Below are 20,943 nucleotides of genomic sequence, written 5' to 3'. Positions count from 1 at the left end.
AGGGGCAAAAAAGTCAAAAACTGCTTTGGCCCAAAAATAAAACAAAAAACTATATTAGTTTTAAATTCAAAAAGCGTCAAAGAAAAAACAGCAAATCAATTGAATAGATTTTATTTGAGAAGTGCTAAGACCACTATTTTTAATACATTTCCTATAAAATTTTCTAAATATATAATAGTATGAAATAAAATCATTTACTTAAGAATAAAAAACAATAAATTAAGAGAAAAACTCATGATTTTTGAGATTTTTAACAAATTTAAACCAATAACTAAAAGGGTTTGGAAAAAAAAAAAAAGTGTTTAACAGCGTATTACTATCATTTCTCATTTTAAAAAACACAAACACAAAAAGAGTGGCTTTATTAATAAAACCAAAAAGTATAACATCTGAGGAAAAAGAATAAGAAACCCTATCATTAAAGGTCCTTTTTTTTCAAATTCAACCCAAGTTGACATAGACAAAATGATAGAACATATAGAATTGATTATTCCCCACTAAACAAATAATAGTACAATGGACAAAAGAAAAGTGGAAAGTCCACCATTTCAAAGGATCCGTACACAACGGAATAAATAAGATTGGAAATTCAAAATCTCTATAAAGGGAGAAATAAGCATTTCTGACAGGGTTTTGTGTGCAAAATTGAGGTTCATCTTACAGTCATCACTTCAACCCTTCACCGAGCCCTGGTGGCACTCCTAAGCTCTGTGCAAGATCACTCATCCTTTCCTTCATGGCCTGGTCACAGCAAGAGCATGTTTTCCAAAATCAATAACCACTTACACAAATGAATTTCCACATTTCCTATTGAAAATAGAGATTTTTACCAGGACACTCTTCTGGTGTGCATCCTTGTATGCCTCAGTGATTAAAAGTGAAAGTTTCTGCCACCAAAAGATGTTTAATATTAGATTGCAGTTTAATATCTCAGGACATGAAATCTATCAATGTCATTCATAATCATTCCTACAATGTCTGACATAAATAATTTTGTGAACTAGACAAGTCAGCTGATAATTGAGACAAAAGGGAAAGTTGTTATATGCTTTCGTAAAGTGAATAATCCTAACCAAATTTTGGTATCTTTATGTAAGCAGGAGAAAACAATCAAAGAACTTAGATATAGTCTGCACATATTTGTTTGCATTTTTAAATCTCTATTGTCTACTTCTAGTTCACCAGAGCATGCAGTAGGGTATGAGATATAATCTGACAGGAAAAAACCATACGAAGTTAAAAAACCACTTGAATTGTCAACTCACTTCCGGTCCCAATTCCATAGCAGCCTCAGTAATTTGTGTTCGAATTGGTTGCTGATTCCCAGATAGTGTTACCTTAAAAATTAAACTTCATTAAAGGCAAACTAAGAAATGAAATCAAACTTACAGGCTATTATATAAGTATTGATAATTTAACCAAACACATCATGGCAATGGATAAAGTTAGAACAATAAAGAAGATATCAAGCATTCATTGTTACTTATAATGAGCCATAATAATGTTATATGACATACCCTACCTAACATAGAGCATATAATATTCATAAGATGATGCACATAAAATTCTTTCTTTCAAGTTTTAAAAAGAAAAAGAAGGGCAATTTAAGTGCCAGTTTCCAAATCTGCTCAAAAAAGCACAAAAAGGTTTCTAACACACAACTTGAGATCATGAGAGAGAAACAAAAGGAGGGAGAGAGCAAGTATTGTACCTTTATCAATTCACCCTCACAGTAACCATCAAACTCTGCTCTGCATAACACATTAGAGAAAAATAACTCCATTATGAATAGCTAGTGTAACCGAAAAAGAGAAAAACAAGAAAAGCTGTAATTGTTTGGCAAGAATGCCATACGCAGCAAGTTCTTTCTGTACTCGCACTGCTTCAACTTGGACAACCATCTGTGCTTTCTTCACGGTCTCATAAAGATTTTGCATGTTTCCAAGAATTCCTGCCTAAAATAATCCACAAACCCATAAATTATGAATGTGAGATCAGTTACATCGGATTGACAAATCCACACAGCAAACCAACGAAAGAAAGTACTGCCTCAATTTTGAATTTGATAGAGATTGTCAAAAGTGTAAGATAAATGCTTAGTGTATATACACATAACAAGAAGCCTTTTTGTCCAAGAAAGGTGTTAAATAACTGTCTGATATATTCTACCAAGTTTTAAACTTGGGTACTCAAAAAATTGTTTAAAACTTTGGCAATGCAACTTCTGCACAATACCAAGTTACCAACTACCTACCAAGATTAACATTATAATGGCATTTATCCCTTCAGAGTAACTAACCTAGCATGCTGTCCATATGCAACATCTCACACACAATTGAATGAGTTGCAAACATTTTCCCAAATATAAGAGTGATTTACTGCATTGGGAAATAGACTTATTGTGCGCAGTGATAACATCATAAATTATGCAACTTGGGGGGACAATAACTACCTTGATGTATATAGCATACAAAGATGAGACTAATCATGAAAAAGAAAAGGTGTAGATCCATACAAGCTATTGTCCTAAGGTTCCAGATCAATAATCTATATCTGATGATCATGCAGTGGAAAACATGAAGACAAATCAACCAACTCAGAAGGGAAATTCACAAATGATAGAAATAATTAATTTCAGTCAATTAATAGACCTAAGTCAAAGAGGTACTCCATCAAGGTCAGCATTTTTATTCTGGCAAAGGTAGCACAGATCTGTCAAGTATCAATATCAGGAATATAGGTCCTGACAAAGACATAATATATATGCCACATAGAAAAACTCAGAAATAGCATCCTGTTAAGCATGACAGACAATGAAGTTTACTAGTGCTTCTATGGATCAGGTATCTTAAATGCATAAAAGGAAACACAATATATTGGAAGTGGGAACATACTTGACCAAATTCAATATACTTGGATACCTTGTAATTCAAAAGAGAGTCACCATGTGTCTTTTTTGCCAATCTTCAATGCAAGATGCAGCTTAACTTATAATCTTGTGATTGATACTCTTGGTTTGCTAATTGGCTTTGAGCCAGAATAATATAGAACACACAGACACAGAATAGCATGACCCCAAACAAACAAACAATAACAAAATCTTCAACATGCAAATCTTAGCTTGGAAGGTGAATATTGTACTTTGCAAACATATAAACGAGAAAACTCTCAGCAGTAAAGTAAGCATCAAATGGGGGTGGATTAGAAACTTCATGTCATGTGCTTGAGTTAGGAATACCCAGAAACATAATATGAGAATAGAATGCTTTTATTATTGAATACTGAATTACAACCAAGAAAAGAAGATAATTCTTCTCCAAGGGTTTCCCCTTCCTACAACTAAGCCACTGCCTAATTCACAAACACTAACAAAATTGAACGAATCATTCTACCCTTCTTACCCTTGTTTATATCTAATTAACCCCTATAACTAGTTAACATTTCTAATTGATTGTAACTAATTTCTTTCCCTGATATCTAATCTAACTCCCAAAAGCTTGGGAGAATGTCTGTGAATGCATCACTTAAGATTGTCTGTGAATCCTAAGGAACTTTACCACACAACAGATTTGAGAAGTTCTCACAATGAACAAGTGCTAGTTCACATGTAATTATCTGAAGTAACAATTATCTAGCTTAAGTTAATTATCTGAAGATTAAACAAGGAAGAAAATAAACCATATAATCAAATAAACATGTCAAAGAAAAAATTATGGCCGTCGATCATTATCCTGTGAGTGATGACTGGTGAAAAATTTAAACAGACAGGAAATGTGGGATTGTGGATACAAAAGCAATGCCATCCTGTGTGTGAATTCACATGTAATATTGATGGTGAGAGAAAGCTGACTTTTCTAACCTTAGAAGGAGCATCGTCACTTTTCCCATTATTTTCTTTTTTTCCTCCAAATAGGGCATAAATTCGGAAATTTCTACGATCAGGCCCAAATTTTTTACGTCCACGCTGAGATAATATCCTCATGTCAACTACATTTGCACTGGAGTTTAGTTTACCTATATAATAATCAATGTTGAATAACTTAGTGATGACAATCTAATTTTGGCAATCCAAAGCATAAATAGATTAACCATACATATAGCCCTTATCAATTATGTCTCTTGTTTTGCTTATAGTTTCAAATCAAAGCTCAACTGATCTGACTTTGAATAATAGGAAACATTTCATGCTTTCAAACTGCGGGGAATAACAGTCGATACATGAATAAGGAAAAAGGGCATTCTAGGCCATAAGAAAAGCCCCATTGAAGACGAAGAAAACAAATACAAATCCTACAGAACACCCCCCCCCCCAAAACAAATAAAATAAAATAAAATAATAATAATAATAATTTTATTCTTTGCCTGTGAATTATAGCTTTATCACACTCGAGCAATGGCCAAAGCAAAAATCCATTATGATAAGATAAAGTGAAAAAAGTTTGCAACTTTAATGACTTTGGAAGCAAGCCAAATGAAAATGAATGGAGGGGTACACTTACAAAGAGATGTTAACGAAGGGTTAAGCTTTTTCCATTCACTTGCTCCGTGGATGCTCGATAAATGACCAGTAAGAGGAACTGTGGATGCCATGGGATTTGGCTTCCACGCGCAGGGAAGAAAAAGTTTAAAAGTGTGATTTTTTATTGAAGGGGGTGATTGATCTTAGAGAGGCCAAAAACACTGTTAGATAATGGATATTTTTTAGCTTCTATATATTGGTCTTCGAAAATTGAAGATTTGGTGACGCAATGAATGATGCTAACACAACCACTATTTCATATAACTCATAGAACAGACCAATTGTGAAGCAACAAGTAATCCTTGTCATGGGTTTGGTTATCACCTACCTAAGTGTTTGTCACTGGTTATTACCATATTGCCACGTAAAAAATTAGATGACTCGTTGTTTAATTGTTTTTCTTCTCCAACGAACTAGTTCAATTATTTTGATAATATTTTTAATTAAAATATTATTTTAGTGAAAAGATTCATGTTTAATATTATTATAAATTACTTAAATAATATTTTTGTTTTAATTAAAATATCTAAAAATATTCTTAAATCTGTATTTCAATAAAATATACTTTTACTTTTATTCTAATATTTTTACTGTTTTGTTTATTTCATTCAGAGAAATTTAAATAAATAAATAAGTCTTTTGAACATATATAATGAATTTTAATTATAAACACCTCGTGATATTAATTAGATAACAAAAGAAAGGTAATTTTCGTGTTAAATTGTAATAAAGACAACAAATTATCTAAAATAAATAAATAATTATAATGAATACATTTAAGAACTTGCCCTCAACGACTATTACTAAAATCCACGAATACATGATGAAACTCCAAAAACAAAAAGTTAACATTGAGAAATATTCAGTAAATATTTGCCATTATATTTTAAAGTAAGTGTCGTATTAATTAATACTCTAAGCTAGAGAATTGAAAACGATCATTTTTTATTATTAACATATATATTACACTGCACTGAAAATTGTAAAGGGCATGCATTAACAATCTCTTAAAAACAAATTGTTTTACTTCTTATTTTTAATTAGTATCATTATTATTTGCCGTTAAGTAATTAGAGTGTTTCTTCTTATATATTGTCAATGGTGCAAAAATATAGCATGTAAGAAAAAAAATTCAAATGAATTGTTCGTAAATATAATTTTGATAGATTGAAAACCTTTTTAGTTCGAAAAAAAAATTGTATCAAATAAAATCATATGGAAAAATGATTAAAATAAATAATATATATATATATAGATTCAAAATCATGATATCAAATTGAAATGACGATACTGCCTTTTAAATGTTTTTATTAAATTAATCTCTTTAAAATTGAAAGTCTCAAGACAATATCTATTTAATGTATATTCCGCCTTAAATTATTTTTAAAATTAAATATTTATTTGCCGGAAAATGCACTATTATATTAATAAAAAATATGAATTGTTGATAGCGTAGATATTTTAAAAATGAACAGTGTAAAAAAATTAACGTTATCGTTCAATGATATATTACCACGACAATTGTTAATGTTTGATTGTAACGTTAAATAATAAAAAGTTGATATTTTAACTAGGATTAATTAGTGAGTTGAACAGGATAAATACTAATTAAGGGAGATTCGTAATAAGACGATGCGTTGTTTTCCTTTTATGTTTTTTATCTACTAATTAATACTCTGCTTCGTAGTCTATTTCTGTTGAGAGAGAATAATAATAACTGATAATATTAATATATTATCACGAAGAATGTGTTTGTGAAAAAATGTCATGCATAATTATTAAATTTTCTCTTATTTTAACATTTTAAGCATTCTGTTAAGCGTGTTTTCATTGTTATTTTATAAAATTAATGAATAATTTTTTGTTCTTCTAATTTTATCTTTATTAATTAATACGTGTTTGATTGAAGAATGTGTTTTCTTCGTGTACAAACTTTGAAATACTTTTTGAACAGTTTTTCCAAAAGTACCGTTTGATTTTGTAACATCATCACCCGCGTATTATTTTATCTGTTTTAATTTCTTTAAAAATAAATAACTCAAGTTATAATATAAATATATCTACATTATCCACTCTTATTAATAAATTAAACGATATTTTATAAATATATATTTAAAAAAATAATTTTTTATATTAATATAAGTATAAAAACTTTTATACTTAATCTAAATTTTCATTTGATTTATATTTAAAAATTAATAAAATAATAAATTATAATTTATTACGTATAAATTAATAAAAATTTAAATTAAATTTATAAAATAAATAAAATTTAAAAATTAAGTCTATATATATACATATATAAAACTGAGAGTCTCTGATGAGGAGAGAGAAGTGAAATGTGACCGACAAAAATGTTAGAGAACGAAAAAACCAAACAACATTAACAGTCACCGGCAGCTTTATTTAACCAAACTGCTATTCTCTGGTCACATATCAGAATCTTTGTTTTGGGAGACTTCTCTTCTCTGCAACTGTTTTTGTGTTAAACTTGTTACCATGGTTGGGCTCTTGTGTTTGGTTTCACATTTTGTACCTCCAGAAGAGGCAATTCTCCATATTGCCCTTGTTACAACATCATCAGAATTCACAAGTGATCAAAGCTAGTTGGAAGCACACATTTATTTAATCAGAATAAAAGTGTATAAAGATAAGGCAAAATGATTATACCGTTTTTTAACGTATTTTTAATAATACCTAATAATAAATAAATTATTATAACTTGAGTTAAAAGTTATAGTATTTAAGATTATTGATACATTGAATTCAATTTATACATTTTAATAAAATTTTATTATACATGGTGTATTTTTAAATACATATTAAAAAATTAATAATTATTTAAAATTATAATACGTGTTAAAATACGTAAAGAAATAGGTAAGTTGTCACTTGTGTTTAAAGAAATAGTATTTTTTATTAAAAAATATTAATCACACTATTTTTAATTTATACAAAAAAGAAACTATTTAATATTTAAAGAATATAAAAAAATAAATATTATATTTTAATAAGAATTTAACATTAATAAAAATTTAAACTTATCTTTAAAAGCTAAAATTAATAAAATATACTTATTTAAAGATACTTAAATTCAGTCTTAAAAAATAAATTTAATAAAACCTTTGAAATTTTAAATGTGTGAGTGGAATCACATAAAGAAAAAAGGGTAAGCTGGTTAAAATTAGCCAATGAGATCTGAAAATCTGAGATTACAGTGGCACGGCTACACAACAGAAGAAATGAAGAGTAACGGTGGTGATGGAGCTTTCATTGAAGAGAGAAGAGGATTAGTGGGTATTAAGTAGGTAGGTTGGTGTCACTCAGAAAAGTCCTGAAAGTAGGTGCTGGTGGGATCTTTCTAATTCCATTCATGAAGATGGATGAAACATTAAATATAAAGATAGGGATTCAGTTGGACATAGAAGGCAAAGTACCTAATCCACCCCTCATATTCATATATGAATGCAAGTGCTAGAGAGAAAAGACACTCCCACAAAATAAATGAGTGTTTGGGATTTTTCTTCTTTTACTTTACATGCTTCATCATGAAAAAACCATGTTGGATTTCTCCACCCAGGACAAGGGGGTGAAAAAAAGAGAAGGGTATATGGGTAAATGCACATCAATTGACCCTTGCATATAATAATAGTAGTTGTGTGAAGTGAAATGAAAGGGGCATCTGTATCATTAGTAAAAGCCACCATGGCACCATCAGAGATTCACAACCCCAACAAACAAAAACCAAATCGACCCAACCCAACCCAACCCAACCCAACCAAACTAAACCAAAGCCTAAAAATAAGGTTGCACCCAACAACTGCTACAGCATAGCAGAGAGAAACAGCACCATTCCATCCCATTCTATGCCATCTCATTTATCCATCTATCTATCCCTTTGCCTTTTTTCCAGCCCCTAATCTATCCATCTATATCTCTCTGACCCATTCACTCTCTCTCTCTCTACACAGAGGGAAACAACAAATGGCAAATACAATGAGAGAAGAAACATGGAAACTCCACGCATCCTCCCATCAAAACCAAAGAGTCCACACCACCCAACACTCTTTCTCTCTCATCAATGGCCCAGCTGGACCAAAATTTATGTAGAAGAAAGAAAAACAAAAAAGAAAGAAAGAAAGAATGGGAAACAAAAGAAAGAGAAGTTAGATGTGTTCAAATGTCCTCCAACCAAACCCACCTTACAACTCTCTCTTTCTTTCTCTCTCTCTCTCTCATCACAACTATGTTCCCCGAATTACCCTTCTGCAAGCCCCCAAAAAATCCCATCTTCATCACTGGTCTTTCAAAAGAACAATATTTTTCACCGAGTTATGTGGGCTTTTTGGGGTTCTTTGTCTTGGTCAGAGTTTCACAGAGAAAACAGGAAAGCGAGAACCTTCTTACCTCTCTTCACCTCTCTCTTTCTTGTGCCTCTCTTTTCCTATCCCTTTCTCTCACGTTTTGTTCCATCATATACCCACCTCACCTTCTCCTATCTCTCTCTTTCTCCCTTTTGCCTTTAGTTTTATTTGGTTCTTCCCTTGTGTGGTACCTTCCTCTTCTCTGATCTGATGAAGAAGTTGAAAGGGGTTGTCACCATGGATCCTCCTTATGGTGTGTATAAGGATCAGAGAACAAGGTTGAGGCACCAGAGTCTCCTGCAGGACTATGAAGATCTGCAGAAGGTAACAACACCACCCTTGCCCTCGTTGTTTTCCTATCAAAGATTGAAATTTTCTTTCATGGTTTTCTCTGGATCTGGTTTTTCTTCTTATTTCTTTGTGGGTTTTGGTGGATTTGGGTTTGTTGTTGGGATGTTGTCGTGGAAGTTAAGGATATTTTTTGGAGGAAACAATAAAGGGGTCTTATGTTTTGATTGACATGGTTGTTGGATTGTTTGTGTGGATTTAAATTTGTGTTTCGACTTCCGATCTGTTGGGATGGTGGGTTTTCATGTTCATCCTTGCGGTATTTGATCACCTCTCGCTCTTGTTTCTTTTGATAATTCCCTCATTTCTTTACCTCCCACAAACAAATATTTGGATTTCAAAATTTTTTATTCTTATCTGCAAAATTCCTGAGCATCTGATGAAAATAAAACAACAATCGCATAGCAGGGTACTATGGCGAATTTTCTTATTTTGCTTTTCTCTTTTACATATTTTATAAAGCTTTTGAAGGCCTTTACTCTTCATGGTTTGTTAATTCCTGCCGTTTGAGTCTTTACGCCAATTATATCATATTTTCCTTAGGGTTTTTGAAATTACTAAATCCTGAATTTAGAGATTAAATAATTCTTATTGTAAACTAATCCTCTTTTTCCTTTTGGCTGCTCACTTTGTCTAAGTTTTGTCAAAATAGTTTTGTTGGTGTGTTTGTTTGTCTATTTTCTTCATGCTGGTGTTGTTTGAGTTGTTGTGCAATGTTTTTTTTTTCCCAATATGTTTTTGAGAAACTCATCTCATTGAATTTCTATTTTCTAATAATCTCAGGATACAGAGGCCATGAGAAGGAAATTGCAGGCTACGAAGCAGAAAAAGTTGCTGCTGTCAGCTGAAGTTAGGTAATGTTTCATGCTCAAAGTAGCAATGTGGCTTTTCATAGTTTGCAGTTTATTTTTATCAATAGAGCTTAGCCTCATCACTGTCACTTGTAACTGCAGATTCTTGAGGCAACGTTACAAATACTTACTAAAACATCCTATTCCAAAGTCTCAATCAAAGCAAGAACTTGTAAAGCAACAAAAACTCAAAATCCAAGCCCCCATTATCTCAAAAGGAAGGAATTACAAGAGAAAGGAATCTACGTCGCGTCCACCAACTGGTTCTCATTTGAACCCTAATGGAAGGCTTTCCAATGGGGTTGAAGTCATATTGCCAAAAACTGGCCATGTGTTTGATTTAAACCAGAATGCTAGGAGTTTTAGTAAAAAAGATGCTTCTCATCACAATTCTGCTCCTGTATTTGACTTGAATCACAGAGATATGATCCAAAGTGGCAAGGAAGCCACAAAGAAGAGTGTGACTCCGTTTTTTGACTTGAACCAGATTTCGGTAATTAACTGCGCATTCTGTGTTTACATCCATCAAGAGTCCTTGTTTTTGTTTGATTCAAGTAGACTCATTGTTTCCTTCTATTTTGGTGTCATGCAGAGAGAAGAGGAGGAATTGCAGGGCAACAGTGAGCCCATGAAGATTGAAGAACCAAAGAGAAGTATGCAACGAGTTGTGAGCGACGAGCAGCACAACGATATCAAGCTCTCGGTTTGTAGAAATGTTGGGGATGGATCAAATAGGGCTGGGAAGAGGAAGATTTCATGGCAAGACCAGGTGGCGTTGAGGGTTTGATCTATAGTGTACAATAGGCTGAATTCCTACCCTTTTGGAATGTGTGGTCTTGCTTTGATATGTAACAGATTTTTAACCTTCCCATTCTGGTTTCTGTTTCACTTTGTAAAGATAAAAAATATACCTTATAGAATCATATGTTCAATATATATTTAGATGGAATGGAGAATTTATTCCCAAAAATCATATCTTTCCCCACACAAGTTGTTTTTGGCTTGGCAAATAGACCAAAATTGGATTTGAATTCTGTGGTTGAGATGGTGGCCACGGTCCTTAGAATCTTGTGCTTGTTTCTATCACTTGGCTCAAGGGCTCTTGTGATTTTGAAGGGTAGGGACTAGGGTCTGTTGGTTTTGTTCACCATGTCTATTCATTAAATCGCTTGGCACATTTGGTATTATTTTTTAAGTTATGTAACATAAGATTCTCCGTTGTGCTCGATCATTATTCCATTTTATTATATCTCAACTTGACTTGACCGTCGTATGGAGAAAATCTAGGAATAAAAAAATATATCTACTTGACCAGGATTTAGGCTAGGATGTTGGAGTTTTGGCGCCACGACAAAATAGTTGTTGAATGTTTACATTGCATAAGTTGCTAAGAAATCTCAGAATACGTGGCCAGTTCTGATAGCATGGTTATTCACTTGCTTGAAGCCAGAAAATCTTTACATTTGAACAATTATTTAATTATATTCTTACTTTTTTGGTGTCCATGTTAACGTCCAAATATCAAACAGAACAAAGCTCACTCGCTCTTTTTGCTCTCTTTAAAGCAAGCCGTATATAACAGTTCTAATGTTGAAGCTTAACTCTGCATGGATATATTGACATGGAATGGAACCGAACCATTTAGGGTCCTAAACTGGGTTTGCGTTACAAGAAAGGAGTTAGTAAGGACTAAATTAAACAAGGATGGATATATAGCCATGGAATGAGGATGCAACCCATTAGTAAACGAGTTCCTCATGTGAGGCATACGTAGCAGTTTTAAAATGTCACATTAGTAAACGCAGTACACAAGTTGTATAATAAGTCAACAAAAAGACATACATTATGAGTTGTTTTGTCAACTCCAGAATTCGCAGTATCTTGCATGTAATCATAGTTCTTCACCTTCTTTATCTCCTTTGGGTGGATGCACTTCCTCTGAATCTGAAGATCTCTCTGCTGTCTTTGGTATTGTTTCATCATTCAAAACAGATGTCATCTTTTGGTCAGTTTCTTTGCTAACAGCATCTGTATCTTTGATCAACCCAGTATCTTGAAGTGATACTGAGGATGTGGATGGGGCACTCCCATTGTTTTTTTTAAATTTCTTTATTCGCATCAAGTGTTTTTTCCCATTTTTATGGCCTTGCATCACAATTTCTGAGCGAGTAAAAATTTGACAAATTTCACACCAAAATTCGAGCTTCTTCCTCGTCAATGCTTTTACTTTCCCTGATTCTGTACTGGTTGCTGTTTCATTTTCGTTCTCCAAACCACCTATATCTTGGCTTTTCTGCGCAGAGTGTTCCTCATTTTTAGATTCCATTACACCTTTATCAACTGTTGTGTGATTTGTGTCTGTGGAGGAAGTTACACCTTTATCTGCTTTTGCATCCAACCCTGTTTTCGTGGTAACAATGGCTTTAGTAGATTTCACACACTTTATGCTTATATTTAATGATAATGATGTCTTGGTGCTCTTACCAATCTTTGGAGTTCTGAGTGCGGCTTCTTTGGCCTTGTGCTTCCTTCCCTTAAGATGGTCATTCAAGCCTGTCTCACTTGTGGCACTAACCTGACATAGTGCACAACTCCACTCCTCCTTGGGTTTCTTCTGCAAACCAAATGGAGAATGCTCCCTGCCATAAACTGCAGGAGGTGTTATCACTTTTCGCTTTGCACCATGAGGACCAGGGTCTGGCTTAGCCTGCAATGGTTCATTTACATACACACACTGGTCAATTAAGAGCTTCAACAAATGGCATAATTCAAGCTATAGCTTCAAAACATATTTTATGTAATTCAACAACAAAAGTGCCTAACAAAACTTCTGGAATTAAAAAACAACCAATAATTGCTAAAGTCAGCTAACAACAAATTTAGAAAAATAAATAAATAAATTTTGGATGGAAGGTCCAAACTCCATTCGATATACACTCAACTAAACTTCAGTAAGGAGCATTCATGAGCAACATTGGGTTTAGCTAACTCTCCTCCCAATTTTCTTCTCACAAATCCCGCTGAGTTTAGTTAACTCACCCAATCCTCTTTTATTGCTGAATACAACTAGTTATTCCATTGTTAACAGAATAGGGTTCTAATCCCCTACTAATGCTCTACATCAAAATATAGACCGCAACACAGTATTGATTACTTACATAGTAAAATCCCCCTTTTAAAGTAGCCCGTGGAAAATCTAGCAAAGTAAAGCAGTTGCCATTTGAACATAATAATAAAACGATATGCTTGAGAAAATATGTGTGTGATAGAATGCAAGAGTCAATGAACACAGGTAACATGAAGTCCTGAATAAGGTGTTTATGGAAGGGAACACATCGTGACTTCATGCATCCTTTACTCTGATATATAGATCTAAATGTAGTCTAGTATGACCTTTGGTCATATGGTCCTTAGAAGAGTGATATATGTTCACAAATTCATCTTTTTGTGATATAAATCACTCTTGCAATAGCCTATGTGATAAGGATCCTAAAACAATACTATTAAGTTCCATCTATCAACAATAAATCATCTCATACAACGCAACCTGAGTAACCATTTGGACACTATCCATTTCCTTTGTCATTGTGGAACACGAGTAAAAACTCGCCTGCCATGGCTATAAGCACCTAATTGCCGCTTAATTCGAGAAAATGATTTCTATTTTCAGTTTTACTTTTCACTTATAATTTAAAAATGTCATTATTTTTCTTTTGTTTCTTATTTTCAAATATTTGTATGAAAGAATGAAAACAGTGTTTTATTACTTTCACTATTTTTTATATCAATCTTGGAAAACAAACACAATGAAAAGAAAGTTACATTTTTGTAATTAAGAATGAAAACAAAATCAAAATAGAAAACATTTTCTCAAACCAATAGCAAGAATTCGTGCAATATAGCTTCCTCACTCTCACTACCCATAAGTAACACCACATTGTATGGAAGACCATATTTTTTATCAGAGAGAAACCACGGAAGAATCTATCTGTCCCCTTACTCACTTTAACATCAATTGTCATTTTTAATTATTTACTACCAGTTAAGTAGTTAGTTAATTACAAGAAAGCCCACCTGTATAAATAAATAAATTACACTTTGGTTCCTTTAGATATGCTCAAATTTCACTAATCTCCCCTCTCCTTAGAGATTACCATGTGAAATAACCTCTTGGGAACAGTTTTTTCTCTCTTTGCAACTTTCAATGTCACTGATAGTTAGTTTTGAACTCATACTACCAACTTTGTGTTTTTATAAGATAAAATGAAGATTTTGGGTAAACTCCCAAAACTGATAGTAAAGGTTGTTCAATGCTTCATTTCATCTTCTAAACTTAAGAGTTACTAAGTAAGGAAGAATGTCCTCAAGAGCTCGTTCATAGATTTTTACTATCACTATCAAGAAGGACTATAGTGTAGCACATTTCCATCTCTTCAGAGAAAGAAGAGCATTTGTTGAAAATAAACAATAGGGTAGGGTAATTTGAGCACCTCTCACAGGAAGGGAGTGTAAATGAGTAGTACTGGAATATACTCTAAAATAAAGCAGCTAAATGGATCATTAATTATAATGTCAAATCACATGGTCATGAACAGATTACACTTGACTCATCAGGAATAATTACTTGTATTCTTTGACTGTGGCAATTGAATTTGTATGCATTGGTTGTTTCTTTGCTCTCTCATAAAAATGGGTATACAAACTCAACATACATAATTTCAAGAAGCACACTTGGATCAAATCAAGAACTTCACTTCCTTGTTTGAGTCAACAATAAACTCCTAATGAACAATGTCATTCAACACTACAATCAACTAATAAATTATTTGGATTTTTTTATTATATTTGTACAAGTGGGATATAGTAACTAACAATAACACTTCATATCAAAATTCCTCCAACTATAGCTCCCCTGTTTCTCTCCCAAGGCACAGTATGGCTCATCATTCATCAAAATACCTTACAAAACATACCCCAAAGCAAATAACAAGAAATTGTAGTACTGAGAAAATTTTTAAAACTCCTTTACTCATCTCAAACATGAGTTCACGGCAGCCAATGAATCAATCATTCATGAGATAGGAAATCGGCTTCATTTTAATATTCTGGTTCATTCCAATTTGTAAAATAAGGAAATATTTTTAAACCTTGCATTAAACCAATGATGGAAATCGTCTCTAAAACCAAGCTGAGCTCACTTAGATTCTGAAAGAAACCAAACCAAACTCAAAGGTTTGATTCAATTTGACTGGTATAATTGGGAGAACAAAAATACCATGAACAAACCTACCTACAAATGTTTATGCTCAATTTATATAGAGCAATTATTGATCTGGAATTTAGTATTGAAGACTTAACCATATTGAACTTTTAGAGAGGAAACAAAGGAGAGAAGCACGAAGGAGTGGCATAGTAGAAATTAATAAAGGGTTACACAATTCTAGGCATAATCAAAATACCCATCCCCTTCTTACGTCTAAATTATGGGATGGGAAATATTATAGACATAATGAAATATAGGAAAGGAATGGTAGATGCAGTGTATTACATTAAAAAAAAGTTACACGCCATGCAATTATATTATTCCATACTACCACTATTCCTATCCCATCCACAACAGTAATTATAATTAAAATGAGAAATTTAAATGAGCTTGTAATTACCACCTTCGCAATTTTACACCGCCCCCACAAAAAACAAATCAAAACTACCTTGATGAGTTTTAGAAGTTAGAAAAAGACCTCAGTCCGTGGCCATTAAACAACCAGATTGGATGCAGTGAAAGTACTAAACAAGACAAACTTGGCAAAGAAATGAAGAAGCAGAAAAAAAGATAAAGAGAGAACAAAAGGTTAAAGCAAGCACAAAACTAACCAGTATGATTACTTTATCCTTGTTATTCTGCGGAGAAGGTTTGATTTGAGTAGGTGCCACAAGTTGCGGTAATTGTGGCTGTGACCCACCATATAATGTATCAACCGGGTTCAGCCTCGGATTCAAGCACATGGAAACGTGCTCTTGAAACGATAAACTCCTTTGCATTGGGATTCCTAACCCTCTCTCCAACGCCAGTTCCCTCCTAACTTCCTCTTCCAGCTCTCGCCTCCGTGCAATCTCGCCGGCGATTATCTCTCTTCTGATTTCCTCCTTCTCTATCTCTCGCCGGATTTGCTCTTTCTCCAGCTCTCGCCTTAACGCTTCGCCGGCATTGCCCACCACCGGCATTCGGAATAGTTTTTTCGCCGGGACGTTGCCGGAAAAGCAACCTGTTTTCAACTCAAACCCCAGAAAGTGGACGATCAATCAAAGGAACAAACGTGAGAAAAGTTGAGTTTTTTCCGCAATTAACATGCAGCAGCGCAAAAGGGACATTGCCAAAAAGCGTATCGGAAACGTTACCTCTAGATGAGCGATCGGAGAAATAGGTGATGGTGGAGAGAGGGTGCGACGTTGGCGTCGGTGGGTTGTCGACAGCGCGGTACTTGAATTCCATGGAAAAAGGTTGGAACTTGAAACCTGAGAAAGAGAAGAAGTGTGTTTTGTGGGAAGAGAGTGATAGTGTGAGGGGGGGCTTGACACGCGTATTTAATGTGCGTTAATGGGAAGAAGCTTTGTTCTTGAAACCAATACTTGGTCTGTAAGTTTGGGGGATGTGGGAGAGTGATTCTGTTACTTTGTGGGTTGATGTTGATCAAATCTTTTCCCCACTCTTTCTTTCAAGTATGTCAAGAAAATTGTTTGAAATTTGAATGGGACCACAGTGGTCAGCAACCTGAGTCCATTGTCCCTTATCTCTTTATGAAACTGCTGCCATTTTATCGGGGGAATTTCTCTTACTTTGCCACAATATTCACTACACATACATTAAAACTATCTTTCACTTAGCGCAATTCTATTTAAATTATATAATATTATTATAAATTCTCTTTCTAAACATTTAACACAGTTATATTTATTAAAATTTAAACAAAAATTTTAATTAAAGTTAAAGTAACTTTTTACTAAAATTTATTAAAAGTGCTATGAATGAGATTTTATCATTAATTTTAATAATTTATTTATCTACTAAATTTATAACATTAATTACTAAGACTCATATAAAGTTATTTTCTTTACCTTTTTATATATGTCTTTTAATATTACAATACAATTAGTATGAAAACTAATTCATTTCTTCAGTTATATTAAAACAAATAGCAAATTTTTGGGTGAATAAATTTAAAAAAATAAATGAAATTTATAAATTAAAAGATAAAAATGATAGTAAATAACTTATTATTAGTAATACATGTTTTATTTTATCAGGCGTAAATAAATTAAAGTGAAAAAATATTTTAAAATTAAAGTGAAAATACTAAAAAATTCAACTTGTCAATTTAAAATTTTAGTTTATAAAAAATAAAAAAATTATTTAATTTGTTATAGTGTATCTGAATTTGAAATTTAACTTAAAGTTAAAATTTTGAGAAGGGATATCTAATTTAATTAAAAAGATATGTGATTAACAAGGGAAAAAAACTCCTAAAGGACTCAAATTTATGTTATGAGTATTATAACTCCCACATCAATTTTTCGTTTTAAAATAGTTTGATTCCATGTTACATAAATATTTTTACATTTATAAAAAATATAAATAAAATTTATAATAAATAGTAAATATTTTTATTATTAATAGTAAGTAGTTATTTATATCAAGGAGTAATGAATTACGGAGATAAGATTCTTAGATTTTAGAAGGAAATTATTGAAAAATATTCAAATAAAGAGACATCATTTTAATCGATATGAAAATTAAGTTTTTATATTAGTTAATATTATAATAATTTTAAATTTTAACTTGTGTAAAAAGGAAATATATATTCAATTTGATAAAGCATATTAAGTTAGATATTAGATTGGATTTGAAATTAAATTTAAAAGCAGTATTTAAAAAATTAAAAAAATTAACACGAGAAATAATATGTTGTTTACTGCTAAGTTTCTATATATTGTTCAAAAAATTGTAGTCAATCGAATCGATTCTATTCAACACAGCATTGACAAAAACACTTCCTTCTTCGGTTGAATGGTGTCCACGTGAACGCCAAAGTGAGAGATTTTGTAGCAATTAGATTCGTTAGATTCTTTATTTGGACTCTTATTTTGTTTTTTGTTTTGGCAACAGAAGCATATACTTGAATGGGAGAGTGGTCACTCGTATATTCTCATGATGTTGTTCGAGTATAACATCTCATATTTCATTGCATTATTTTTTTTAATATTTTGTTAATTTCAATTTTTATGACTGGGTTTAAACATATATAAATAAATAAAATTATAAAAAAAATAATAAAAAATTATTATTATTAACTGTTTATTCTTAAAATTTGAGGTTAATACAAAAAATTTATTAATTTTTTTGTTTTATTTTATCATGTCAGAAAATATATAATTATTATTATTGTTTTTATTAGGAATTTATATTTGACAATGGGATAGTCAAAACTAATTATAGTAGCTGTTATGTTTTGTTTTTTAAGTTTTAAAAGAATGCCATCTTGTTCATTTAAATGCCATAATATTGTAAAAAAAAATAAATGCCATAGATAATATGATAGAATAATCAAATTAAATATAGGTCAACGGTCAAAATATGCTCCCAAGAAGTCCTGATCAATGTCAACGTCAGCTAATGCTTAAACACTTTCAACATCAGTCTACAGTTTATTCTTGAAAAAAAATACAAACAATTCATTTTTAAAATTTATTAAAAAATATTAGAATTATATATTAAAAAATATTAGAATTATAAATATAAAAAAATACCAGCAATTTAATTTTTTAATTTTAATAAATTTAGCTAAAAAGAGTTTGTTAAATAAGTATTAGTATTATTTATTCCTCAAAAAATTTGTAAAAATCAACGTTGACGTTTCCAATGACGTGGCCAGGTAGGGCCTACGTGGGCATGAATGGAAGCTGTTGATAGATAAGACGCATTGAATCCTGCATGCGGAGGTTGGTGAATTGTGAAGCCCACTTGCGAGAGTACTGTTTGATACATACGTGATTGTTATGACCACACACAGTAGCTTTAGGCAGCGCGTGCGGATGCATGCCGCATATAACAACGGTGAAACGTTTTTATTTGGTCCAAAAATTTGATAAAATTGTTTTTTAACTCTATTATAACTTAATTAAGACATCGTAATAATAAAACAGGGTTGAATTAAATATAATTTTTAAATAAAATAATTAATCTTATCATTATTATAGTTAAGTAATAAAATTAATAAAGTATAAAACAAAAATTAAAACATATTTTATAGTATGTATATATATTAAAACAAATAATATCAATATATTATGATATCATAATATAAAAAAATTTCCTATCAAGTATTAAAATTGTAATATCAATATATATATATATATATATATATATATAATTTTTAAAAGAAAGAAGGATACCATATTGAGTAAAGATAATTAGAATTTATTTTCAAAATATAATTTCTTATTGGATATGATTTCATTTTACCAATCTCCTAACATTAATTAATTACAGTGAGTCAAAAGGGTTCACTTCATAACTTTGACCAGCTGCCTACCCTCTGGGACCTGATTCCTATTTTCAAAACTACATGATAAGTGACTTCCAGTGATGGCCTCCACCTTTGGGAAAAGTGAAAGGAATTAACATACGCTAGTAAAACTAGTGATGACGCAGTAAAAACCACCTCAGACAAAGAAATTATTTAAAATAAATAAATAAATATTTAAAAAAAAACTAAGAATACGAGACTCATTTGTTTGTTGACAAATTGAAAAGGTAAGCAACAATTAAGTATCTTTAGTGCATCTTTGAGTCATCTAAACATTTTTTGAGAGTAGCTATCATTAGCTTTTTATTGAGATTCTTTGTTATATCTTCTTCTCCTTATTCAGATTCGTGTCATCACCGTACCATCGAAACTACCTGTGTCACTCGTGTAACTATTGATGAACTAAATTATTCGTTAATAACTATGTACTATTGATTCAATCATTGTTTCCTTATTAATGTGACTCACTAAATACTAATCTCACACTAAACTATCACGTTGTCATCTTTCACTATGTTCATACAAAGTAACTTTAATATTTTTTTTAACATTTAACGCATTTTAGCTAATCATACAACTAGTTTTACCAAATAATTATAGTTCAATCATTTAATTATAAATTACAACACTTAAATTAGCTTGTTAGTTATAAGCTAAAAGTTTCATGTTACGAGTTAAACTTATAACTAACTTGTCATCAACAAACTTGCTTATTTAGAGACTATAACTTGTTTTTTCAGTTAAGGTAACTTGTACTTTTTATCCTCTTAGTTTGAGTGGAGATTCAGTTTTATCCCCATACTTTTTATTTTCAATTTAGTTATCTATTTTGTTTGCATTAAAAGTTTTCCTAAAACTTAACTTTAACTTCTAATTTTTATTGTTTTGAAAAATCATCTAGTATTTAATGTAGATAAGGGTTCACATAAAAATATCAACAAAAAAAATTATAAATGTATGATATTTGATGAGTGATAATTTTGGAGTGATTGTTAGATATTTACAATAAAAAAAAGATGAAAATAAGTAATTAGTAGAAATGATTTATTGATAAATAATTTTTTTTAACAATGATTTAAAAATTTTGGATAGTATTTTAATAATAAAATATATAAAAAAATAAAATTTTTATCCAATATACTAATATGGTACTTGATGGTATAAGTATCTTCTTTAAATTGATAACGACAATTCTTTTAATATCTTAAAAATTATAAAATATTTATGTTTTTAAAATAAATTTAATAATAATAATTACTTGCTAATATTTGTAAAAA

The 20,943-nt window shown here is 31.3% G+C and overlaps 3 protein-coding genes across 3 annotated transcripts; 1 reads left to right on the top strand and 2 right to left on the bottom strand.

Annotated features, from left to right (window-relative positions):
• Window positions 1–398: 398 nt before the first annotated feature.
• Window positions 399–4,686, bottom strand: LOC113875004 (nucleoid-associated protein At4g30620, chloroplastic-like). The gene is made up of 7 exons (XM_027513390.1): window positions 4,500–4,686; window positions 3,860–4,014; window positions 1,855–1,955; window positions 1,712–1,751; window positions 1,266–1,337; window positions 831–887; window positions 399–741 (listed from the first exon to the last, which is right to left on the bottom strand). Exons 1-7 carry the CDS (start codon window positions 4,588–4,590, stop codon window positions 667–669), a joined length of 591 nt encoding a protein of 196 aa, XP_027369191.1. The 5' UTR covers window positions 4,591–4,686; the 3' UTR covers window positions 399–666.
• A 3,582-nt stretch (window positions 4,687–8,268) lies between these two features.
• LOC113846295 lies at window positions 8,269–12,951 on the top strand. The gene is made up of 4 exons (XM_027474381.1): window positions 8,269–9,207; window positions 10,015–10,085; window positions 10,185–10,575; window positions 10,675–12,951. Exons 1-4 carry the CDS (start codon window positions 9,094–9,096, stop codon window positions 10,867–10,869), a joined length of 771 nt encoding a protein of 256 aa, XP_027330182.1. The 5' UTR covers window positions 8,269–9,093; the 3' UTR covers window positions 10,870–12,951.
• LOC113874763 lies at window positions 11,974–16,617 on the bottom strand. The gene is made up of 3 exons (XM_027512977.1): window positions 16,482–16,617; window positions 15,957–16,348; window positions 11,974–12,789 (listed from the first exon to the last, which is right to left on the bottom strand). Exons 1-3 carry the CDS (start codon window positions 16,573–16,575, stop codon window positions 11,974–11,976), a joined length of 1,302 nt encoding a protein of 433 aa, XP_027368778.1. The 5' UTR covers window positions 16,576–16,617.
• Window positions 16,618–20,943: the final 4,326 nt, after the last annotated feature.

This window comes from Abrus precatorius, unplaced genomic scaffold, assembly GCF_003935025.1.
Source record: "Abrus precatorius isolate BTA unplaced genomic scaffold, Abrus_2018 Scaffold8, whole genome shotgun sequence".
Classification (NCBI taxonomy): domain Eukaryota; kingdom Viridiplantae; phylum Streptophyta; class Magnoliopsida; order Fabales; family Fabaceae; genus Abrus; species Abrus precatorius.
The sequence above is the reverse complement of the archived record's forward strand: the minus strand, read 5'-3'. Positions and strand labels throughout refer to the sequence as shown.